The sequence below is a fragment of the Quercus lobata genome, chromosome 3, assembly GCF_001633185.2.
Source record: "Quercus lobata isolate SW786 chromosome 3, ValleyOak3.0 Primary Assembly, whole genome shotgun sequence".
NCBI lineage: Eukaryota > Viridiplantae > Streptophyta > Magnoliopsida > Fagales > Fagaceae > Quercus > Quercus lobata.
The window spans coordinates 18896454-18923087 of record NC_044906.1 but is presented as its reverse complement, the minus strand read 5'-3'; the positions used below and the strand labels follow the sequence as shown (position 1 = coordinate 18923087).

Below are 26634 nucleotides of genomic sequence, written 5' to 3'. Positions count from 1 at the left end.
GATGAGAAATTGCTTCCTAAAAAAACAAAACAAAACAATGATTAGAAGTGAGCATTTAAAAGAACATTATAAATTGCTTTTACAAGAACAACTATCTCCTAAAATACTGTGCACCCTTAGTATGATAGTTATTGTATAGAACATAGATACAAAATTCTTATGGGGTGAAGGGTAAGAGCCGGGTTCAAGTCTTCAAGAATGAGTTTCACACACATATACACTTAGATTAAACTACACTAGAATTTCTATCTTATATTAAAAAAAAAAAAAAGTGAGTATTTGTTCATTTACTGTTGGGCTTGGGCTTCATTCCTACAAGTGCATTTGAGCATATAACCATTCATAAAGCCCAATTGGGCTTTTGCTCTTCTCCTACAAAGCCCAACACCACTCCCATTTTCGAACACGTTGCCCAAAACGCACCGTTTTTCCCCTCCTCCCCTAAACAGATAAAAGTTAAAACTCTCTCTCTCTCTCTCTCTCTGTGTGTGTTAGGGTTTGAAAGCTTTTGGCTTTTGCGAGGCCAATAGGAATGGCGAACCGTACGGACCCAGCGGCGAAGAGCATCAGGGGGACGAACCCACAGAACCTGGTGGAGAAGATCCTGAGGTCGAAGATTTACCAGAACACGTACTGGAAGGAGCAATGCTTCGGTCTAACGGCGGAGACGCTGGTCGACAAGGCTATGGAGCTCGATCACCTCGGCGGTACTCACGGCGGTAACCGCAAGCCCACGCCGTTTATGTGCCTCGTCATGAAGATGCTCCAGATTCAGCCCGAGAAGGAGATCGTCATCGAGTTCATCAAAAACGACGATTACAAGTACCCCTCTCTCTCTCTCTCTCTCTCTCTCACACACACTCTCTATCTCGTTGGTTATGGTTATTGCTTTTGGAATTGATGGATTGAGAGATAAAATTAGGGTTTTTGAGGGGATTGTGATTGATTTTGATGGAAAATGAAGTGTTATATGTGTGTATGTGTGCGTGTAGTGCTTATAGTTGTTGCTTTTAGTAAAAAATTAATGGATTGTGAGCTAAAATTGTAGTTATAAGGATATTTTGATTGATTTGATGGAAAATGAGGTGTTATTTGTATGTATAGATGGTGTATGAGTGTTGATTTTGGACTGAGCTAAAAACTAGAGTTATAAGGTGAGTGTGATTAGAGTTGATGGAGAATGAAGTGTAATATATACAAATACGTTCTCGTGCACGCATAAGTAGGGGTGGATGTAGTTGTATCTTGTTTGAATTTTTTTTCTTGCTTTGTGAAACTTCTGTTTGGTTGATGAGAAAGTGGAGGAAGAAGATGGAAAAGTAAATATATTGGAGTTGCAAAAAGATATGGATATATAGATGGCGAAGTTTTCTTTTTGATTTTTTTAGTAATTTCTGTTTTAGGGATAGCTGCTAAGGAAGTAGAGGGCAAGGAAAAAAAGAGTGAATTCTGGGGTTCTTGCGGTTGCTGTTGATTTAAAAAATAATAAAAAAAAAAATAAAAAATAAAAAAAAAAACAAAAAAAACAACAACAACATAAAATATGAAAGGGAAGCTGTATTTCAGACTAAAAAGAAACGATAAGGGAATTTGGTGATGTTTGAGTTGATTATGTTTTGAAAATGTTACTTGTCAATTTTGCAGAATTAATAGTAAAAGGGAAATACAAGCTGATTTAAGTGAATTTTGTCCTTCATGCCATGTTTTGAGGGTTTGGTATTGAAATTTGGAATCTTAGGAAATTGGCAGCCCTGATTTATATATTTTTGTAGAGTGGGCCATGCAATGTCATCCAATTCCATGCTTCTGAACATATATAAAATAAATGACGAAGAAATATTATTCTTGCTTTGTGTTGCTTAGATTTAGAAATTCTTTGATAGAAGGCCAGCTCAATTAGAGAATTTTGTGTTATTGGGGTTCATGTTTTTTCATGGAGTTTATAATAGCATTTGGATGCTGAAATGGAAATATGGAAAAAAAAAAAATGAATAAGATACACATACATTTTTAATACGATTGTTACTTTAATTTTCAGTGTGTGTTAGCATGTTGGTTTCACTTTGATTTTTGTAGAAGTCCCTGTGAAGTGCTATTTCCCTTGGATTTTAACATCTTTCAATGCTGCATTGTGCAGATATGTGCGGATACTTGGTGCTTTTTATTTGCGTCTTACAGGAACTGATGTCGATGTCTACCGGTACCTAGAGCCTCTGTATAATGATTATAGGAAGTTAAGACAAAAATTACCTGAAGGAAGTAAGATCCTCAACATATTTCTGGAATCTGCCATGATTTCTTTCTCATTGATGCTTTTGACATCTATTTGCTATTATTTTCATATGCATTTATAAATTTCATGAATACACTAACCTACCTGTGTTTTGCCTTCTAATTGTGTCAGAGTTCTCTTTGACACATGTGGATGAGGTTATTGATGAACTTCTAACAAAAGATTATTCCTGTGACATTGCATTGCCACGTATCAAGAAAAGGTAATATTTTTAATTAAAAGTAGGATTACTTGACATGTATTTGTGAATTTGATCCCTTTCATAGGATTCCTGCTGTAATTTTATGTCTTCATTTTGTGTTCATTATACTCTTTGAAAATGTGTGCTTTATGATTTTCTGTATGCCTACAGATGGACTCTTGAAACACTTGGTTCATTGGAACCTAGACGAAGCGTTTTGGAAGATGATTTTGAGGAGGAGGAGGAGAAGGAGGAGAATGATCAACTTGATGGTTTAGAAGATGAGGCTCATGAAAAGGTTTGCATTTCTTCATTCCTGTTTAACTTCTGTTTTTGATAAAAGGTTTTGGAGGGAAGAAAAGTAAATGGAAGGATACATAAGTGTAATATCTTGTATGGGAGAAAAATTATGGAGAGAGAGAGAGATAGAGAGAGAGAGATAGAGAGAGAGAGAGAAGGAGGGAAAAAAAATGAGGGGGTTAGTGATGTATTATTTTGTCACTGCATATAAAGAACAAGTGTTTCGATATATTTCCCTTCTATCTCACACATAAAAAAGAGTCAGTTCGCTATATCTCCCTCCTCTTTTGACTAACAAACAACAGAAGCCAAAAATGTCTCCCTTTACGCCACTTTTCATCCTAAGAAGAGAGTATTGTTAGTTTTTACTCTTCCTGATGATAGGTCCTATCAGTACCTCTCTCTAAGGATACATACTATTAGTTTCTCTCATTCCTTCTCTAAACTTCTTGACATTATGGAAAAGAAATCTTGCTTGTAATGTTTCTTTCCAGTCTTATGATTCATATTTTGGTGTAACTTCTAGCAGGATTATTACCGTGGGCGAAGCCCTGCCAGGGAAAGAGATAGGGACAGAAGACGCGACCGTGACAGATACAGGTAGAGTTATTTTTACACTTCTGGTTTCTGATTTATTTTGTGCGATATTGATTGAATGTTAATTTTTTTTTTTTTATTATTATTATAGGTCCTTGTTTAATCATCTTTTATCTATGGATATGTTGTTGAGATAGACACCCATGTCTTTTAACAGAATGTTTATTTTTTCCCCTAACGGAGAAGCCTAATTTTTCATCTTGTTCTAGCGCCTTTTTTATTTTATTTTTATTTTTTTCAGTCAAGTTGTCCTATTTCTCATTTATAAGCATATTTCTAGCTTATGTCTGTTTGTGATTGGTCTAAGTGAGCAAGGTTGGGTTTGTGCTCTTCATATTATCTAATTGCATGGTTGGTTTCACACATACCACTTGACGTGGTTCTTAGTTAAATTAAGTTACATCTTATACATACAAGAGTTCCTACATAACATGTGAAAGTGATCTGCATATCACAATTTGACATGCTTTGGTCTTTTTCCAATCAACCATTTTGTATGTTATCCAATTCCACAGCTGCCTTAGTAATGATAAGCCCTCAAATTACTGGAAGCTGTTGCCCAAATGTATGCATCTATGTCAATGCCTGTGTCATTCAGGCCTTATGTTTCCACTATGGCATTTAAAGCCGTTTAGTGGCGTAACAGTGCTTCCTATAATAATATTTCATGATCCTGCCAGGTTTCTCTGCACTGACAGTGTGCAGTGAGAAGTATGATGGATCGTACATTACTATTTAAGAGCGAATGTGATATGGTCTTCTTTGTACTTTCTCATTTAGAATTGGAATAAAATCTATTTTATTTACAATTGCTTTACGGCTCTTTTTTTTGGAGAGTAGTGCAAAGTTCTGCGCTGCTTTTAATTTCTTTCACAATTAGGTAACTACTCCACAGTATTTGTTGCTATAAATCCAACTAAGGTGAAATGGTGTCCTATTTTTTGGTTTTGAGAAAGGGGGGTGGGGATGGGTAAGCCATTTTCTTAATCAATAGGGTTGGATATAGGCCATTTTCTTAATCAATAGGGTTGGATATAGGCCTCCTTTTTACCTATTTATTTATTTTATATAAATTCTTAGCTTATACGTAATTGAGCATATTTGGACAGAGTCTGTTAATGTGTGATGTAGAAGCTTATATCATAGTGTGTCAAGGAAGCTGTCATGCAAGAACATATGATAACAGAGGCAGGCACACACCCACCTTTAAATAGTTTGCTTATTGACCCTTTCACCTTTTTTCCAATTGCGTGATAATTGAAGCTACTATAGTGGTTAAACGGCTTCCTGTAGCAAGGTATTTTGAATCTGCCAGTTTTCTTTGTTCTGTTATTGTCCAGAGAGAATTATGATGGATTCACAGTATAGGTGTGTTTTCATGGGTCATCAATTTTCTTCTATTAGTGTGTGAGACGATTTCATTGCACTTCCTATATTTGTAACTGATGAAGTTTACCATGTCTTCAATCCTTAAAAGATGTTATAAGTTTTTGAACTTGGTCATTTTGTTATTCCTGTTTCGCAGGGAACGAGACTATGATAGAGACTATGACAGAGATTATGATAGGGAACGTGGACGTGGACGAGATAGGGATAGGGATAGAGAGAGGGACAGAGACAGGGATAGGGACAGGGACAGGGACAGGGATAGGGACCGAGACCGTTACCGCTTGCGAGATGAAAAGGATTATGGTCGTGATCGGGAGCGAGATAGAGAGTGGGAAGGTAGGGAGCGGGAGAGGCGAGACAGGGACCGTGGCAGGAGGAGGAGTCACTCAAGAAGCCGAAGTAGGAGTAGGGATCGGAAGGATCGTGAGGGTGGGGAGCACCGGAAGAGACATGCACGCAGCAGCACCAGTCCCAGAAGACGGGATGGAGCTGAGGAAAATGGCACTCGGGAAGAGCCTAAGAAGAAGAAAGAGAGAAAGGAGAAGAAAGAGGATGGAACAGACCACCCAGACCCTGAGATTGCTGAAGCTAATAGGCTGCGTGCATCCCTTGGGTTGAAACCTTTGAAATAGATGCTAGTAGCGTAGTGTGCCAAGTGATCATTTTCTGTTAATATGGATGGATATATAAAGTTTGTGGGCCGTTACTTGTAGCAAGCGCTGGGATTGCCAGTATTGAATGTATGTTCTAGTAAGTGGCAATGGATGCCAAGTACAGATCTTTCATATTTATGCCCCATTGTTTATGTTTTTTCCATCACTTTGAGAATCAAACCAGTTTTGCCAGCATTCTTTTATGTTTGGCTTCTGCTTTAACTGTAGTCAAAATATTCTATTAATGCTGATGAGAACTGCATACTCATTGTGGGCTTCAACATCTTTTTTTCTTTTTTTGAGAAGGATTGTGGGCTTCAACTTGATTATGAGAAACACATATTAAATTCTAAAATCCTGTTATTTAGAGGGATAAAGGGATTTTGCAGCATTGTATAGAAGTTTATACTCTCTCTATTTAAACAAGTCTTTGGTGAGAAACAGAACTTGGGTTCATTGCAAAGGTGAAGGCTGTGGTCTGGCTTATGGTGGGTTTGGAATGTATGAAACATAGCCCCTCAAATGATGTGTAAAACAGGAAAGAAAACAATGTAAAATCATGATCATGGCCTCATAGGAAAAAAAAAGAAAAAGTCCCTCTAATTCTTGTTAAATCCAGTATAAATTTAATTTCAAAAGAAAATCTGTATAAATATTGGACCAATACTTTAAATGGAATTTATCCAGAATAGAGAATACCAGTGATTGCCAACTGATCTACCATAATTCTTATATTTGAGGAATCGGTTAGAAGATCTATCACATAATTCTAAGAACAGCAGAAGAAAAAACAGTAGGAAAGCTACGACATGATTTTTTTTTTTTTGTGAAAACATAACCATTGAACATTCTTCAAATATATTACCTACTTGGACTCAGCTAAACTTTGCTAATCCTGGCATAAACAAAGATTAAATGAAATGAACTTTCAGTTCCTAACCAAAGAACTAGGAACTTCCCCTATAATCCTCACCAAGGACCTCTGGTAACAAAATGCCATCTTTATCATACTGAAGGGTGCCAGAAAAACCAAGAGGTCTGCACTTCTCTCCCATTAGAATCCTCTTCTTGCATAGTTCCAACTCTCCCTTCTCTTCTTTATCTTTGCCATCATTTTCTTCTTCTGAACCTCGTTCGAATTGCTTGTTCATTTTCTTTCTCAAGGACCTTGCCACCCTCAACTTTTTCCGAGTGGTAAGTATTTTTGATCTAACTCTAATCAAGTGGCCTGAACTTCCCTGCTTTCCAATCAGTCTGAAACTTGTGGTAACACCACCAACTGTTCTAAAATTAGGTGTACTACACCCATCACAGATGCTACAGCTATCATTTTCCTTGTTGATATTGCCTTTGATGAAATTCTTTCTATTCTTCCTATTAAAAAAACTAGTGAAAGACAAAAACTTTTTCGTGGGTAGTTTATTGGCCACTCTTGGCTGAATTGAGCTTTTTACCTTACCATTCCGCTTCTGCATTCCTTCAGTGGTATCTTTTTCAGACTTCAGTGTCTCTGATCCCACCTTGTTCATAGCTGTTTTTCTGTAAAGTTCTTCATTTCTGTCATTGGAAGAGCATGCATCTACTGATTTCCTTTTACGCATGACACCCGAGAAGACTGAGCCAACTTGTTTAGCCCATTTCTTCTTGTTCTTGCTGTGATCATCTATGCACTGACGACACCTTTTTTGCATGATTTTGGCTATCAACTTGGGAACTTTGATCCTTATCTTCGGTTTGAAGTATGATATTGAAAGGTTTGATGACATAGTAGCTTTCCTTCTTGTTGTTGTAGTGAGAGTTCTACAAATGATAGGGCTTGCTTCTTTAATTTTCTTTGTGTGCAAAGAAGCTGCCATTGTTAGTGACCTCGAAAATAAGGGAGGAAATGGGCTTTGCAGATTGCACTCCAATAAGAAACAGCTTTCATGAGAAGTGGAGTAAGAAAGCGTGAGAAGTGGGTAGAGGGGTTCCTTATTTTGTGGGATTCATTTTACACGCCTCACGGTTGCTTTTCCATTTTACTCGCTTGCAATTCCCTCAAAATTGATTTGTTTAGGGGGTTTAAAATTTGATTTGATTATGAGTTAGACCTCTCTCTTTTGTTTAGTCACCGGAAAAAGTTGGTTACCAAAATCCTCGAGTTGATTGCCAGTTTTACCATAAGTTAATAATAAAAAGTTAACAATTTTCACATTTGCTAATCAGTGGCACCCCTTTTTGTTTATATTCGTTGAAAACTTATCGTCTCAATGATTTTAAATATATATTTTGTGAAAAGAGTTGTATTTATAAGTTTATAGAAGACAATTTGACAATTTATTTTAAGCATATATTTGGGACTCCACAATCACATAGTTATATTTTGTCTTTGATCACTAGGTCCCAATTCATACTGGCCAGTGGTCACTTCTACAGTCCATTTTTTGTAATTTATTTAATTACAAAAATTAAAAGAACAATTATTATTATTATTGTTGTTGTTGTTGTTTACTTGTGTTTATATATTTAACAAAAGAAGTCTACTAACCCCACAAAGCATCCAGGTTGTGGATTCATTATTTTGGGATATGGCATAAACCTGAAGGCCCCTAGTATAATCTACCATGTGTCCATAGGTTAACTGATCATTTAAGGTTCAACTTTTACATTTTTGTTATGTGACAAATTATGGATTAATGTTCATAGTTCATACCAAAATAAAAATATGATTTTTTTTTTTTAGAATCGAAAAAAGTATGAATTTAAACATAGGTGTAAGCAAATTTACATATGTAAATGAATTTGGTATGAAGGGGTAGTAAATGACATTTTGTAAGATCAAAAAAAAAAAAATATATATATATATATATATATATATATATATATGCATTTTCAAATATAATTTCATATTTTGAGATAAGAAACTTGTTTGTGAGGAGGCATGATTTTAGCGTCAACCTGATAGTGGTTGTTAATTAGGTGAGTAATACTATAAATACACTACTTTTTTATAATAAGTAAATTGATATATTTTTATTGATTTTTACATTGGTTTATTACTAACATTACTTTAATTCTGTGGGTTTCAACTAGTTCAATTAGTAAAATTTTGTTTCTTTTTCTCAAAAAAAAAAAAATAAAATTTTGTTTCTAAAAAAAAAAACTAATAAAATTTCTTGTTATCGAATAAGAAATCTCAAAGTCGTCTCTGGATGTTTTTGCCAACCCCTTTAATCCTGGAATGGTTCTAGGTTGTCTATCTTCCACTTTGTCACTAGTATAGTTACCTATACTATGTTCCAACCAGTCTTTAAAGTTTACTAATTATATAAAAACCGCTTTCCAATTCAATTATGGCCTATATTCCTATACTTGTACATTTAGAATGATCTCGTAATAAAAAAAATCGTTTTGTTTCTTTTTTTTATTCTATAAAGCAAGCTATTACTTCTATTATTCCCACTCCCACCACTCACTACCTTTTTACAAATCCATAACCTTTAGACATTAGCTACTATCTCCTCTATTGTTCTCCCAAAATGTTGAAAACCTCTACTAAAATTTTTGCCGGATTTTGCATTATTCGTAATATGTTTATCGTCCTAATCTGTTTTGGTCTCTTAGCAGATTCCTTTTACTTCCTTGTCAGGTGTGTCAAAAAAGGCAACTGAAGCTCCGACCATGACTATTGAGACCTAGTACTAGCTTGCTCCATGGTACGAAGATGAGATCTGCTACAACCCATAGTTTATGGACTTCATTTATGAGTGCAGTGCACTATTTAACCAAGTCGGTAGATAGTAAGAAACAACTTTTTGTTGTTGCCATAAACAACAGCACTAGTACAACCAAAAACATAGATAAACGTCTCTGAGATGTTAACCTTTCTGATCTGTCCATGGAGGTCAAATCAAATATTCAAGTCTTGCAAGGATGATGTTGGTATGTTTGTACATTTCCTTGATGAAGCTATTGCATTACTGGAGGCTAATTTGTCTATGACTGGGTTAAATTTGGCTATGTTTGAGAAATCAATGGTGAACTCTGAGTTATTTCAATCAAATTGTATGAATGGGTTGATAAGGAGCAATCCTAATTTCTACACCAGACAAGATAAACTAAAATTATTAAAGGAGTAAGGATCTATTTATTGCTCTTCTCATTAATTCTTTATATATATATATATATATATACACACAAGATAAAAATTCTATTTTAGCTTAATCTAAGTGTATATCTGTATGAAAGCTCCCTCATTGAGACTTGAACCCCGACTCTTGCCTCTTACACCTCACAAGCATTCATACTTATGGAGTGACCATCGCACCAAGAGTGTGTAGTTGATGAAGTTAGACATGAAGTTGATGACTCAACCAAAACTTGGTTGATTCATTAATTTCTAGATGAGTTCAAGAGAAGCAAGGTGATATCAAATATAATGGTGGCTAAGGATGGCACTAGGGATGTTAAAACCATTTCAAAGGCAATTAAACGCACTCCAACAAAAACACAGACTACGTTCACTATGTATATCAAGTTTGAAACTTACGACAAACTTGCAATAATCTCCTTATCACATAAACTTCAATTTGTTGTTGAAATCCGGCAAACCATCGTTATCCATGAACTATTATATTGAATTAAGAAAAATTTATCTACCTTGCGCTCTACCATTTTTAGTAAGTTCAACAACACTATTTTTATGTTTTAAATACCTTGCTTGTGGATTTGATGAATACACAAATGCTTTTTGTACTATATTATGAAACACCTTAAAAGTGTATTTTGTGAAGATGAATGTGTATTTTATTGAAATGAATGTATAATTTGAAGTGAATGAAACACTTAATTTTTTTAGTAATTTAATTACATGACTATTGTCTCAAATGATTTATGATTTTAGGTCTTTGATTAAATAATGTTACTTCTTTCTATTATCTTGGTTTTTTTTTTTTTTTTTTTTTGGGATGCTATTAATTAATATATCCAATTTCTAATGGCTCCTTATTTTATAAATGCATGTATAGATGAGAACACGCTATATCTAATAGATAAAGTATATGGTATTCATGAGTCATCTTTGTGTGGAGAAATTATATAGTCCTCATGGGACGCAACTTCAGTGGGACGCAACTTCATTTTGGATACCACTTATTTTGCTAAAAGTGAAAAATTATTACTAAAGGTATTATAAATAAAGATAAAAGTTGGTTAAAATAGTACAGTAGGGCCATGAATGTAACAAAAATAAGCTAAATAGTGAAATAATTTTCATTTTTCATCCCTAGCCAAACGCACACTAAGACAACTAGATATTTTAAAGCAAAATAAGAAACTATTCCATTTCCTTTTATTTTTCACCCTTCAATAAAGCAACTGTCACTTCTTATTCCTACTACCCTTATTGCAAACTCTAAACCAAACTTTAGCAACTATTTCTACTCTTCTTTGCCACCACCCGCTACCCATATTACAAACCCTATACCAGACTTTAGCTACTACTTCTACTCTTCTCTCCTACCACCGACAACCCTTATTACAAACTCTATACCACACTTTAGCTACTACCTCTACTCTTCTCTCCCACCATCGTTACCCTTACTACAAACCCTATTCTAGACTCTAGCTACTCTTCTCTCAAAATGGCCAAAACCCATACTCATGTTCTTATCGATTTGTTCAAGATTCGAAAAATGTTAATTGGGCTAATCAGTCTCTGTCTCTTGGCCGATGCATTCTATTTTTTGTGGTTTTCACATATGCCAAAAATGGCAATTGAGCTTCCGGTGGTGACTACTAACACCGAGTACTGGCATGCTGGTTGTTATATGGAAGAAATCTGTGCCAAGCCTCAGTTTCTGAAGTTTATCTCCAAGTACGGTGCGTTGTTTATTGGCACAATGGCAAAACCAGTAAACAGTAGAGATCAACTCTTTGTCATTGCCCTAAAGAATACCTCAAATATGACCAAAAAGGTAAATAGGAGTCTTGGAGATATTGAACTTTTTGATTTGTCCATAGAGGTCAAATCAGATGTTCAATCTTGCAAAGATGATTTGGGTGTGATTGTACACCTACTTGTTGAAACTATTGCATCTCTAGGAGCTAATTTCTCTGTGGTTGGGGCAGATAAAAGCAATTGTCACTTCTTATTCCCACTACCTTTATTACAAACCCTATACTAGACTTTATCTACTTCTTCTTCTCTTCTCTCCCACCATCGACTAACCTTATTACAAACTCTATACCACACTTTAGCTACTACCTCTACTCTTCTCTTCCACCATAGTTACCCTTACTACAAACCCTATAATAGACTCTAGCTACTCTTCTCTCAAAATGGCCAGAACCCATACTCATGTTCTTATTGATTTGTTCAAGATTCGAAAAATGTTAATCGGGCTAATCAGTCTCTGTCTCTTGGCCAGTACATTCTATTTTCTTTGGTTTTCACATATGCCAAAAATGGCAACTGAGCTTCCGGTGGTGACTATCGACCTCGTGTACTGGCATACTAGTTGTTATGTGGAAGAAATCTATGCCAAGCCTCAATTTCTGAAATTTATCTCTAAGTGCGGTGCATTGTTTACTGGCACAGTGGCAAAGCCAGTAAACAGTAGAGAACAACTCTTTGTCATTGCCCTAATGAATACCGCAAATATGGCCAAAAAGGTAAATAGGAGTATGGGAGATATTGAACTTTCTGATTTGTCCATAGAGGTCAAATCAGATGTTCAATCTTACAAAGATGATTTGGGTATGATTGTTCATTTGTTGAAACTATTGCATCTCTAGAGGCTAATTTCTCCATGGCTGGGGCAGATTTGGGTATGATTGGAAAATCGTTGGTAAACTGTGAGCTGTTTCAGTCAAACTGTATGAATGAGTTGGTTAGGAGTGATCCTAAATTCTATATCAGAAGGAATGAGATAAAATTATTGAACATAGGGGTTTGTTTATTCAAGGGCGAACCATATGATCAAAAGGGCGAACCATATGATCAAAATTCAGGATTATGATCTCCTTCTTTTGGGAAAGATCAGAGGGCACAAATGGTCATTACAAGAAAAAAACTCTATTGCAACAAATTGTTTTGTTGCAATAAACTCGAAATTGTTGCAATAAAACCTTATCATAACAAAAATATTTTGTTACACATTATTGCAATAAACTCTGTGTTAATAGGCTATTGCAACAAAATTTTCGTTGCAATAGCATTTTGTTGCAATAAAATAATTTTATTATTATTAAAAATACTTTATTGCAACAAAAATATTATTGCTATAATTTATTACAATGCCATTAGGCTCCACACCCTCAACATTTTGATTTTGTGAAATAAAACAGTGGATTAAGAGAATAGGAAAGAGAAACAGGCAAAGTGTGTGAGATAGAAAGGAAAGGGTTATTTTTGTAATAGCGGGTGGTGAAAAATTGGCGAAAATAAAATGCGGGAGGGGATTAGTCTATTGCAACAAGGTTATTGCAAGTTATTGTAACAAATAAAATATTGATACAATATTAGTATTTTTAAGTCCTATTGCAAAAAAAAGTAATATACGCACATATTTATATTTATTGCTACTATAATGTCTCTTTGTTGAGCTTTGTTGCAAAATAGTGTTTTTTTTTCCCCCTTGTTGTGGGTATTGACAGAGTTAGGGATGCGATAGGTACAAGGTGAGAGCTGTTGAAGGTAGGGAAGGCAAAAGGCATGCTTTGGGAAGAAGAAGAAGAAACCGGGCTACAGAAGTGAGGGAGAGTGAGGAATTGATGGCCATTGTATCTATTTATAATTTTTACATGGTACAGAGGCAAGTATACAAAGAAGGAAATGGGTTCTAACACCATGAGATGTGTTGCAAACTTGCAATCGCCCTCTACACTTTAAATTTAAATAATTAACCTCTAAATGATGTGATTATAGTTTGCAACGTCCCCCACTTATCCTTAAAGCTCACATTCTTATTTCATTATATATCATTTCATTCATATGATTATGTGCTTATATTTCTTTTATATATTTTAGAGTAAATAATAAGTATGTAGAATGTTAAACATGACCAATAAAATAAGGGAAAATTTAACGTAGAGAAAGTGCAACTAATCATGTAATTTGTTTGCTCAAATTTAAATTTTAAAGAGGATATTACAAATTAATAACCTTAATAGTTTTGGATGAGAATGTATAACTTCCCCTAGCTAGTTACATTTATAATAGAAATTTAGGGTTTTCAAGGTATCTAACTCTATTCGTTAATTGTTGCTTGGGCACTCGGGGAATTTTAGGGTATCTAGAGAACAATAGTCATAAATCATGTACTTCTTTCTCACATTTTCATAGGCTCTTTGCTGATGAGGGTCCAGTTTCCAATACTTGTCCTTGTTCCATCAAAAGTTTGAAGGAGCACATTCTGGAGCATTGGTGATCTGGGTCGAGAAGGCATCTATTCCAAATCCTTGATAGTGAGCTTGGAAAGGTCCTTGAGACTCCAATGTACAGGTTTTCCATGTGATGCCTATGGTGCATCCCATATGGTTGCCTCTATTTGCATAGGATTCACTGGGAAATTCAGTCCAATGTTTGTGTTGTTCTTATATACTCTTATGGGGGTACCATCCACGAAAAACCTATATATATAAATATATATATATATATATATATATATCCATTTGTTAGAAAAGTACAAAATAATATAATTAAATACCTTCCCTGTTTTTTTTTTCTTAAATGTATAATTTAAGAGTAACAAATTATAAACATTGTTTCAAAAATAAGGTATATAATTAAACCCTATAGTTTCAAACATAAAATATTAAACTCAAATTTTTTTTAAAAATAACAAATTAAACCGTCATCCCATATTAAACCCCAAATAAAATGCCATTCCACTTCAATGGATTGAAATTCAATTTGTTACTTTTTTGAAATCTCATGGTTTTAATTGGTTACTTTCTAAAATATCATGGTTAATTTCTTTCTTTTAATACTATAGAGTTTAATTTGTTACACTCCTAAACTATATGATTTAAATTGTAATGTTTCATAATAATAAAAAAAAAGGAATTAGAGAGAGAAAAGATTATCCTTACACTACTTGATATGTTTTCCAAAGAATATGGTAATTATGGAAGTCCCTAGTCGGATTAAACCAAAGATGAATTCTTTGCTCCCTACCACCTTTATCACTTGCGAACACATTTGTGTGTAACAAATAAGGTGGCTTCTTGCTACCCAAAAACTCAAAATCAAGCTCATCATGGCTACCTGTTTTTGATTTTAACTGCCATAGATCCATGAATATCATATTAGTACTTAATTAGGTCATGTATACAACCATATTTGAGCAAAATTAGGAGTGCAAAGAGAGAAATGTTCAACAAAAATAAATTTTTTACATATAAGGTTGTTATGACTGTGGCAAAATCCCTACTGGAAATCTTTATTCTCATACTAAAGAGTCCAGAACCGTAAGTCTTTAGAGACTTAAACCCAAACCCTACAAGATACACACAACAAAACAAAATAAAATGCATTAGATTAGTTGTTTCCTTTTTGGACGTAAGAATATGCATAAATACATACATGTTAAATGGCATATATATGAGAAACTCTATACTTCATGCACAAGATAACACATGCCCACATGTTCATGTAATCACAAAATTATAGTGCTATATCATCTACGTTGAAGGCTATTGCCATGCACTTAAATTGGAGAATATCATAATATAGTTATTAGCTTAAAATTTTAGTTTATACACAACTTCAGTTGAAATTTTGAAAGCTATTGTCCTGCACCTAAATTAGAGAATTTCACAAATTCATAATACGTGTTATAACTTTTCCCAATAATTTATATATTTAGACCACTTAAGAAACTCGAGAGAAAACATGAGGATAAACAATTATAGAATTTCTCTTAAAAAATTATTTACATCTATATAATTAAACTAATTTACATCCATATTTATATACGATGAGAGTTTCAAGTGCTAAATAAATGCAATGTATAAACAATGATGAGAAATTGCTTCCTAAAAAAAAAAAAAAAACAAAACAATGATTAGAAGTGAGCATTTAAAAAAAGAACATTACAATTGCTTCCACAAGAACAATTACTTCCTAGAAAACCACGAACCCTTAGGGTGATGGTCACTACATAAGTAAAAAATTCTTGTAGAGTGAGGGATAAAGGTCGGGTTCAAGTTTCTAAAAGGGGGTTTCATACACATATACATTTAAATTAGGCTATATTAGAATTTCTATATTATATTTAATAAAAAAGGGAGCATTTGTTTATTGACAGTTGGGCTTGGGCTTCATTCCTACAAGTGTATTTGAGCATATAATCATTCATAAAGCCCAGTTAGGCTTTTGCTCTTCTCCTACAAAGCCCAAAACCACTTCCATTTTCGAACACATTGCCCAAAACGCACCGTTTTCCCCTCCTCCCCTAAATGGTTTGAGAGCTTTCGCGAGGCCAATAGGAATGGCGAACCGTACGGACCCAGCGGCGAAGAGCATAAGGGGGACGAACCCACAGAACCTTAAATTATCTAAGTGAGCAAGGTTGGGTTTGTGCTCTTCATATTATCTAATTGCATGGTAGGGAGGGGGAGAGGCGAGACAGGGACCGTGGCAGGAGGAGGAGTCACTCAAGAAGCCGAAGTAGGAGCAGGGATAGGAAGAAAGAGGATGGGACCGACCACCCAGACCCTGAGATTGCTGAAGCTAATAGGCTGCGTGCATCCCTTGGGTTGAAACCGTTGAAATAGATGCTAGTAGCGTAGTGTGCCAAAGTGATCATTTTCTGTTAGTATGGATGGATATATAAAGTTTGTTGGCCGTTACTTGTAGCAGCTGGGATTGCCAGTATTGAATGTATGTTCTAGTAAGTGGCAAATGGATGCCAAGTACAGATCTTTCATATTTATGCCCCATTGTTTATGTTTTTTCCATCACTTTGAGAATCAAACCAGTTTTGCCAGCATTCTTTTATGTTTGGCTTCTGCTTTTACTGTAGTCAAAATATTCTATTAATGCTGATGAGAACTGCATACTCATTGTGGGCTTCAACATTTTTTTTTCTTTTTTTGAGAAAGATTGTGGGCTTCAACTTGATTATGAGAAACACTTGCTAAATTATAAAATCCTGTTATTTAGAGGGATAAAGGGATTTTGCAGCATTGTATAGAAGTTTATACTATCTCTATTTAAACAAGTCTTTGGTGAGAAACAGAACTTGGGTTCATTGCAAAGGTGAAGGCTGAGGTCTGGCTTATGGTGGGTTTGGAATGTGTGAAACATAGCTCCTCAAATGATGTGCAAAACAGGAAAAAAAAAACAATGTAAAATCAAGATCATAGCCTCATAGGGAAAAAAAAAAAAAAAAAAAAAATAGTCCCTCTAATTCTTGTTAAATCCAGTATAAATTTAATTTCAAAAGAAAATCTGTATAAATATTGGACCAATACTTTCAATGGAATTTATCCAGAATAGAGAATACCAGTGATTGCCAACTGATCTGCCATATTTCTTATTTTTGAGGAACCGGTTAGAAGATCTACCACATAATTTTAAGAACAGCAGAAGAAAAAAGAGTAGGGAAGCTACGACATGAGATTTTTTGTGAAAACATTACCATTGAACATACTTCAAATAAATTACATACTTGGACTCAGCTAAAATTTGCTAATCCTGGCATAAACAAAGATGAAACGAAATGAACTTTCAGCTCCTAACCAAAGAACTAGGAACTTCCCCTATAATCCTCACCAAGGACCATAGATAGCTACATCAGACATGTTATCCATCATGATTGTTAGCCTGATTGGGATAGCCAATCTAAACTTCATTCCATAGTTTACATGAAGCATCAGAACATAAGCGTGGGTTCAAGGTTGAACAAGCGGGTGAAATGGAAAGGATGTAGAGCAAATCTTTCCCATGCAGAAATACATGTATTTAGTCCCAAAAATTTTCTTGGAGGAGAGTTTTGACTCCAAGATATGGGGTGGTTTCCGTATGATCTAGACATTTAGTAGCTCTATATGTTTATGGAAGTTTTTGTATTATGAAAGTTGGATGCTACCTAGCTTACTCGCCTTTTTGAAAAATTTATAATTTAGTGAATGTTTAAGACAAATTTTGGATTGTAATAGTTGGCTGATATGGAGTTCTTGCATTTATTGTATGGCATAATTTTGCATATGCTATTGATTTAATTTCCTCGTGATAAAACACTATGAAACCTACTTTGTGTTCAAACTTCCTGGTTTTGGCAACTTGTTCTTTCTTGGGTAAGCATCTTATAGGTGTTGTTCTTGTTCCCGTGTATCTTCCATCCTTGCTATTAGACCATATCATTAGATTTGGTGGGGCCCTCTCACTTAGTGTTATACTTTTAATAATTCTAGTCCTGTGATGTGGAAAATTCAAGTCTATCACATGGCTCTTCCATTTATCTAGCCTCACCATCAATAAACCTATCCATGATGGTTGTTCTGAGCAAAAGTGATCAACTTGCCATTGTAAGCCATTTGTTTAACCAACTTTGAATTCTCCTTGGCTTTAAAGACTATTCTTGTTGGGAAGAACTTTGCCTAAAAAGTCTTATAGAACAAGGATTATTTGTTATGAATAAGAAGCCAAAATTGTTTAGCTAGTATGACATCATTGAACTTTTCTCATTTCCTCAAATCCCATTCCCCCTTGTACTTAGGTTGGCACAATTGGTCCCATCTTGGTCAATGTTTTCCTTTTCTGTAAACCTCGCATCACCTAAACCACCACCTTAATTTACATTTTTCTTTCTGGCCTGAGAGAAGAGCCTTATATGGCCACATTAAAGTTTATCATAAATTTTTTTTTTTTTTTTAATTTGTGCAAATAAAATTTCTTGGCTCTCCTTATAAAGAAGGTAAAACCTAAATACTTCCCCTATTACCGAATAAGGGGTACACCTAATGAGCCTTTCACAACTTCCTTAGAACGGATAATGGTTGAACAATACAAAATTTCGTTTTGGTGTGATATAAATACCTAATTCGTTAAAAAAAAAAACACAAAAAAAAAAACAAAAAATGATTGCTTTTTAGAAACACAAAAAATCATACGGCTTTATTCATTGATTTGTTAATGTCAAGTTATTTGGATTAAATAACCATATTTTTATTGTACTTCAGCATGATTTGAATTAATGAAAACTACTTACCTTCGTCTAAAAATAAATGAAGCCATAATTCCCTTCAATTTTGCACTTTTATTTGTGGGGTTTTAAATCTTTTACTTTTAAACTTGAAATAAAGAGTCAAAAGAGGAATTCTAGTTTCCTATGTATAGCTATGTTTAAATTGAATAACATCTTAAAATTATATCCAATTTCATATCGTTAAAATAATAAATTAATTAGACTTAGGTTGGGTGGGTTCAGACTTTTTTTTTTTTTTTTTTTGAGAATCGGGTTCAGACTTAAGTGTTTGGGCTTAGTTGAGAATGGGTTTTGGACTTGATTTTCAAAGCGATAGGGTATGCGGTGTTTTGGATTGGGCTAAGGAAAAATGAAGAATGGGCCTAAACCTGGATTTTAGTGTGAGCGTCAGACTAGACTGGGTCAAACTTGGTCCTTTAAAATTTCGGGTCGAGCTGGCCGACCTGACCCGCTTCATATTTTCCCCCAAAACGGTCGGGTAATCCCTAATCTTGAACTCTCTCAAGTCTCACCCTCAAGAGCTCCACCTGAAACCGTTCGTCGCCACCGCCACCAACACCAACGGCGGTGGCTTTCAATTTCTAGTTGTGTATTTGTTAAATCTATATGTGTAGTACTGGTTATGGCTATTGCTTTTGGAAAACAGTTTGATGAGGAACTAATGGACTTAGAAGCTAAATGTGATTGAGTTGATGGAGAATGTAGTGTTATATGTATCATGTATGTAGAGTTGTGTGTGTGTGTGTGTGTGTGTGTATACTTGACATGAATCAAGAAAAGGTGCTTGTTTTTAATTAAAACTGGTATTTGCTTGACATGTATTTGTGAATTTGATCTCTTTCGTAGGTTTCCTGCTGCAATTTTCTGTATTGCTTTTCCTTCAATGACTGTCTTTGAAAATGTGTGCTTGATGTCTTTTTGTATGGCTTCAGATGGGACTAACCTAGACGAAGCATTTTGAAAGATGATTAGGAGGAAGAGAAGGAGGGGATTGACCAACTTGATGATTTAGAAGATGAGGCTCATGAAAAGGTTTGCATGTCTTTTATTCCTGTTTAACTTCTGTTTTCATAAAAGGTTCTGGAGGGGAAGAAAAGTAATGGAAGGATATATATAAGTGTAATATCTTGTATGGGAGTAAAAGGAGGGGGGTTAGAAATCAACTGGTTTGTCCCCACATATAAATCACAAGTGTTTCAATCTTTTGCCCGTCTATCTCTCATATAAAATAGATTCATCCTAAGAAGAGAAAGAAGTATTGTTATTTTTTTTCCTTTTCTTGATGATAGGTCCTATCAATTTTTTTTTGTCTCTAAGGATACATACTATTATTTCCCATAGCGGTTCAAGGAATTTTCTTCAAGGTTGTTTAAAAAGCATAAATTACTTAGATAAATTCATATATTAACAACAACAACAATAAATAAATAAAAACATGCAAATACATAAAATTTACAAGTGTTTCAATCTTTTGCCCTTCTATCTCTCATATAAAATAGATTCATCTTAAGAAGGGAAAGAAGTATTGTTATTTTTTTCCTTTTCTTGATGATAGGTCCTATCAATTTTTTTTGTCTCTAAGGGATATATACTATTATTTTCCATAACAATTCCAGGAATTTTCATCAGGGTGTTCTTTAAAAAGCATAAATTACTTAGATAAATTCATATATTAACAACAACAACAACAATAAAAATAAAAAATAAAAAACTAACAAATACATAAAATTTACAATTGTCTTTTACGAGTTTTCATATTTTGAAACCGTTGTATAATAGTCTCATTATCAATGCTACAAGTTAGATTTCTTTCAATGTACACAACCAAATAATCATTCATTCACTGAATATAGAACAAATAATGGAACAAAATTTAATTTTATTGGTATTACAAAAACTGAGGATGTTTCCAAAAATTTTTTGAAGGGTAGACAAATAAAAAAATTTAAATTATTATATATAAATTCTTTTTTTCAGGTTAACGTGGCGCCGCCCCTATTTATTTCTCTCATTCCCCCCTCTCTAAACTCTTGGATATAATGGAAAAGAAATCTTGCTTGTGTTGTTTCTTTCCAGTCTTACTATTCATATTTAGGTGTAACTTCCAACGGGATTATTACCATGGCTGAAGCTCTGCCAGGGAAAGAGAGAGATTTAGAAGACACAACTGTGACAGATACAGGTAAAATTATTTCTACAGTTCTGATTTCTGATTTTCTTCTCTTTTGTGCGATATTGAATGAAGATTAATTTTTATTACAGTTACTTGTTTAAATGTCTTTTATCTAGTGGATCTATGTTGTGACCCATGTCTTCTTAACAGAATGCTTCTTCTTTTTTTCGCTAAAGCCTTTTCCTCATCTTTTTCTAACCTTTATTTTTAGACAAGTTGTCTTTTTCATTCATTTATTAGCAAATATCTAGCTTATGTCTGTTTAGGATTGGTCCAAGTGGGCAAGGTTGGGTTCGTGCTCTTCATATTATCATCCAATTGCATGGTTGATTTCACATTGTACTTGAGGTGGTTTTCAGTACTTCCTATAATAACATTTTTTGATACTTCCAGGTTTCTCTGTACTGACAGTGCCATGAGAAGTATGATGGATCGTACATTACTATTGAAGTGAAATGTGATATGGTCTTCTTTGTTCCATCTCATTTAGAATTGCAATAAAATCTATTTTATATTTTATGTATGACTGTTTCACATCTATTATTTTTGGAGAGTAGAGCAAAGTTCTATACTGCTTTTAATTTCTTTCACAATTAGGTAACTACTCCACAGCATTTGTTGCTTTAAAGGCAACATAGGGGACATGGTGACCTATTTTTTGGTTTTGAGAAAGGGAGGTGGGTAAGCCATTGTCTTAAACAATAGGGTTGGTTATGGGCATATGAATTTTTAAGTGAGCATATTTGGACGGAGTTTGTCAATGTGTGATGTAGAAGCTTGTAGAATGTCATGGAAGCGGTCGTGCAAGAACATAGAAGGCAGGCGCACATTTTTCCAATTGCGTAGCAGTTGAAGCCACTATAGTGGTTAAACATCCCTGTAGCTAGGTGTTTTGAATTTTCCAGGTTTCTTTGCTCTGTCATTGTCCAGAGAAAACTATGAGGGATCACAGTTTGTTTAGGTGTGTATTCACAGTTCATCACTTTTCTTCTATTAGCATATATTAAAATTGCATTGCACTTCCTTATGTTTGTAAGTGATGAATTTACCATATAATCAATCCTTAAAAACTAATATTAGCTTTTGATCTTATTCATTTTGTTATTCCTGTTTCAAAGGGAATGAGACTATGATAGAGAATATGATATGTTATGATTGGAATGTGGATGTGGAAGAGAAAGAGAGAGGAACAAGGACCGATATTGTTTCCACCTGGGAGATAAAAAGAAATATGGTTGTGATAGGGAGCGAGAGAGGCAATACAGGGATCATTGCGGATGGAGAAGTCACTCAGGGAACCAAAGTAGGAGTAGGAATTGCAAGGATTGTGAGGGTGGGGAGTATTGGAAGAGACATGCACACAGCAGCACTAGTCCCAGAAGACAGGGATGGAGCTGAGGATAATGGCACTTGAGAAGAGCCTAAGAAGAAGAAAAGAGAAAGATGATGGAACAGACCACCTAGATCTTGAGATTGCTGAAACTAGCAGGTATCAGGCATCCCTTGGGTTGAACTTAAAACTATTGAAATAGATGCTAGGAGGATGGTTTGCTGCTTATTTTGAGGGATAAAGGGATTTTGCAGCATAGTATAAAAGATAATACTAATATCTTTTCTAAAAGATATTTCTTGTGCGAAAGCTGAATTGGGGTTTGTTGCAAAGGAGAAGATTTGAGGTTTGGCTTATTGTGGGTTTGGAATTTACGAAACATAGTCCCTCTAATTCTGTGTAAAACAAGAAAGAAAACAATGTAAAATCAAGTTTAAAGAAAACAAGTAGTCCCTCAAATATTTGTTAAATCCAGTATAAATATTGGACCAATACTTATTATAATGGCATCTATACATACTACAGAAATACCAGTGAATGCCCAACTGATCAACCATAATTCTTACTTTCTTAGAAGAATAGCAAAGAAAAACTGTAGCCAGTAGTGCAGCTAAGAGCCTAACATAAAACTAATTATGCATTGTCCAAAAAGGGCGAGTAGGTGGTGCATCACTTCGGTTTTTGGCTAAGAAGAAAGTATTTCCTAGATGACTTAAAGATAGCAAAATACATCATCTAAATTACTTACTTTTCTGCATGGACTTAGATAAAATTTACTAATTCCTGTCAAAAGCAAGATTAAATGTAATGCACTTCTCTCCCATTAGAATCCCCTTCTTGCATAGTTCCAAGTCACCCTCCGACATCATTTTCTTCTTCTTAATCTCGTTCTTGTTTGAACTGGTGGTTCATTTTCTTTCTCAAGGAACCTGACACCCTCAACTTCGCTAAAGGATACAATAAGCCAAAAAGGATTTTTTGTATTAGAATTAACCAAATGAAAATCTTCGAATCAAGTCATCTATCCACATAATAAAATGGGTTTTCTGCACTCGTAACTTTTGTGTCAGAGCCAGCAATAACAACTCATGTAATTCTCAATAGACCAATTGCCCCCGCAAATTCTTAAAACACAAAAACTTGACTAAGGAGAGAGTTAACAATTTAAATTAAATGGAGTTCTAACATATTTAAAATTTTAAGGTTTTCCTGGTCTCCAAAAGCATTAATCCAAATCTCACAACTCAAGTATAACAAAAACACAATAGCCAAAGGATCCCAGAAATACATTTTCAAAGCCCTTATGTCACAAAAATCTTATAGTCAAGTATTTTGACAGACAAGTTGCAAGCAATTTCTTAGAGGTCAATCCCAAGGTCAATACTATTTAATCTAAGGGCTTGATAAGATGTAATGAAGCCACCAGTGATCAACGCTATTAATTTCCAAATTGTAGCAGTTGTTAATTAGTTCCAATGATCAACGCTATTTGATGTCTAAGTTGGTACGGTCAATCGACTCTGCCACAGGAAAACAAATGTCAAAAAGAAGAAAAACAAATAGAAATGGGTTTTATTTTTTAGGTAAATATAGTGATTATTTTCCGCAGTTTTGGATCAATACAAAGCTAAATTTCCACATGAAGAGAGAGACCATTTGCACACGGTAAGTGCTCATACTGTGTGTGAATGCCATAGAGGAGAAATAAGTTTAAGGGAGAAAAATGGTTCGGAAATTTAGTAATTTACAAGCATAAAATAATAATAGATGAATTTATAACTGAAGAATATGAAAGAGCTTATTAGGTTTTGATGGAGAGATGAAGCGGAAAAGGCACCTAGATGCAAGAAAATCACAATCATTTTTTGCTCTCCCAAAACAAATCATTTATTTTACAGCACCAAAATTAAGAAAAGAAATTTGGGACACAGCGCAAAATTGGCCCACAATTGAAATTCAATTTGAGGGTGGTAATGACATGTTATAGGGATGTCATGTCTATCAATAATGACATATTTTATTAGAGTCCAAACTTTGTCATGTAATGCCAATCTTTACTTCATTTCACATGTCACACATTGCCTTGTACTTTAATAGAGATGTCATGTCTATTATTGGAGTACAGAGTTTGTCATATACTGCCACGTGAACCTATAATTCATTTGTCATGTCACACTACATCATGTACGTGCATCGTGTAGTTTTACCTTACATGTCATGTGTATCATTAACAATGAACACTAATCCAGTCTAGACTTTGTCATGTAATGTCACGTGAACCTTTACGTAATTTTTCATGTCACATTGAGCATTGTGTACTTTACCAGAGATGTCATGCCTATCAATAACAATAATTTTTATTGGATTGCGGACTTTGTCATGTAATGCCATGTGAACTTTTAATTCATTTGTCATCTCACACTATGCATCGTATTATAATAGAGCTGTAAATACACTATGACATTTTGTCTTGAAACGTGTTGATGTGAGTATATAATGGTAGGAATGTATACTACTACAGCTATTTAAATTTGTGAAGTTTTTAATAGTGAACAAGTTCGATGGTTTAATTCAGTGACTTTTCAATATACTACTATTTATGCATGTTTGTATTAATAAAGAGGCTATGCAGAGTTGTACAGATAGACAGTATTTAGTGTAACAGTACATTATCAACGTTGTAGCATTATCGTATTAACAATTTATGTAGAGTTACATTATTTAGTAACTGTTGCAGTTGATATGCTGTTGTAGGTAAATGGAAGGAGATTTCTTAATTTACAGACCCAATGACATATTCAGAGCAATGGATCGTCAATGGGCACTTGAAGATGATTTCAGCTACCTGATTGATCGTAATTTGCGAAATAGTAGATGAGTTCACAGCACAATAAGGTAGGAGTGGGCTTGGTTTGTTGAACAACAAGCAATATTTTAAGAGGAATTAGTCAGTCATTAGTTGCTAGTGCCTCATCGACGTGCAACTCAAATGTCAATAGATACTCTAGATGAACTTCGTAGGGCATTGAACCATATCAGAAAGGAAAATAATCTAATGAAGATACGTCTAAATCAATTTCGAATCCAAGCCAAAATTCGTGAATTAGTCGAGCTGCAGTTATGCGACTAAGCATGCTATATGCAATCACTTCTTGTAGATGACATTTACAAGTCGGACGTGAATATGTCAGATGAAAAGTAATTACAGGATTAAGTGTAGCCGCAATTGCTACGTTGTAGTTTAAAATGTATGAAGAACTTTTGTTGTATTAGACCTTTGAATTTTAGTATTGAATCAATTTATGGGGATAATGTAAACATGACTAAGATGTTTGGTACAAACCGGGATCATAATATTTATATCTTAAAGTTTTACTTCGTAACAAATATTTAGCAATTATTAATATCATTGGTAAGATGTTGAATGGTACGTACCACATAACATACAAAGAAGATAAATTCATAGAGACAATTCCATAAATTCAAAAAGGTACGACATATTAAGCATTAACGGTATGGCCATTAGCTCACACATACTTTAAATTACACTCTTAACGCAAATGATATGGACAAAAAGTTACACATAACATAAAATGTTTAGTTGGAAAAGGAAACGAAAAACATAAACTTAGACATAACACAAATCACGAACGAGTTCACATTAGATAAGAAGTACCCTAACCACAGATGGTGCATCTTCATTCCGGTAGGTATGAACACGTCATTCATTCCGATTGGTATGGTTCATAGCTTAAGACGCTGTTACGCTCACAAGGTGTGAGTTGCCTGGTGGTGGTTGTTGCAAGATCCTCTACCAGTTGCAGCATGTGATATCTAGACCAATGGAGCAACATCAAGTTGTTCTCCTTGTGTATTCGGAGGACTGCACGTCTCCATTCGTTGACATTGTGCCTTGGCTTCCTTAGCGACACACGGTCCACCAAAGGTGCTCCAAGTAATTCGAGATCATTGTGCAAAGCATTTGACTCGTTCACGTGAAACTCCTACTCACACCTTAATCTGGCATAATATTCTCTTACATCAGAATTCCTCTCCCATGCATAGTTGTCAAGAAACTGAGGTAGCAGCCAATTGCGCATTAGCATTGTGATGTGAGTAGCAGTGTGGTTTATTGGGGAGTGCATTGCGATGTGTGTTGTGGGAGAAAGAGGATTAGTGAGGTTTCTTACGTGTTGGTCTGCATATACATTTATAGGAGTGGTAGTTGAAGGGTTGAAGGGTAATGTATGATCACATGTAAGCCCATCGAGTTCACAGTAACCAGTGGTTTGTCTCTAACTGGTAAAAGTTTGATAGTACATGAGTCTATGTCATCTTCGTGCTTAGATATTGGATGTGTTGAATTGGCTTGATATGACAATTTATGAAGGCTAGTACAACATTATGTATAGTTGGTGTGATATCACGCATCGGATTGCCTATTACAAAAGCTTGCACATTTATTTATGTGAAAATGAAGTGGGGCCATGATGTGACTAGGCTAGCATGCCAGCATGTTGTCGAT

At 34.7% G+C, this 26634-nt stretch overlaps 2 protein-coding genes across 4 annotated transcripts; one reads left to right on the top strand and one right to left on the bottom strand.

The window, feature by feature from the left end:
• The first annotated feature begins 455 nt into the window (after positions 1-455).
• On the top strand, positions 456-16482 carry LOC115981520 (pre-mRNA-splicing factor 38). 3 transcript variants are annotated; one of them, XM_031103718.1, is made up of 7 exons: positions 463-822; positions 2138-2259; positions 2405-2495; positions 2646-2772; positions 3301-3374; positions 4897-5338; positions 16118-16482. In XM_031103718.1, exons 1-7 carry the CDS (start codon positions 533-535, stop codon positions 16169-16171), a joined length of 1200 nt encoding a protein of 399 aa, XP_030959578.1. In that variant the 5' UTR covers positions 463-532; the 3' UTR covers positions 16172-16482. The 3 variants fall into 3 exon arrangements, with proteins under 3 accessions (XP_030959579.1, XP_030959578.1, XP_030959577.1); XM_031103719.1 differs by lacking the exon at positions 16118-16482 and having other exon boundaries at positions 456-822; positions 3304-3374; positions 4897-5694; XM_031103717.1 differs by lacking the exon at positions 16118-16482 and having other exon boundaries at positions 466-822; positions 4897-5694.
• Positions 6208-7286, bottom strand: LOC115981521. The gene has a single exon (XM_031103720.1). The coding sequence runs from the start codon at positions 7267-7269 to the stop codon at positions 6361-6363; it is 909 nt and encodes a 302-aa protein (XP_030959580.1). The 5' UTR covers positions 7270-7286; the 3' UTR covers positions 6208-6360.
• Positions 16483-26634: the final 10152 nt, after the last annotated feature.

Bases quoted from the DNA above. Each gene is read 5' to 3' on its own strand.
- LOC115981520 (XM_031103718.1), top strand. From the start codon at position 533: ATGGCGAACCGTACGGACCCAGCGGCGAAGAGCATCAGGGGGACGAAC. The intron at 3,375-4,896 runs GTAGAGTTATTT...CCTGTTTCGCAG, and splicing joins CGCGACCGTGACAGATACAG to GGAACGAGACTATGATAGAG. The intron at 5,339-16,117 runs ATTGCTGAAGCT...CCAGACCCTGAG, and splicing joins CAGACCACCCAGACCCTGAG to ATTGCTGAAGCTAATAGGCT.
- LOC115981521 (XM_031103720.1), bottom strand. From the start codon at position 7,269: ATGGCAGCTTCTTTGCACACAAAGAAAATTAAAGAAGCAAGCCCTATC.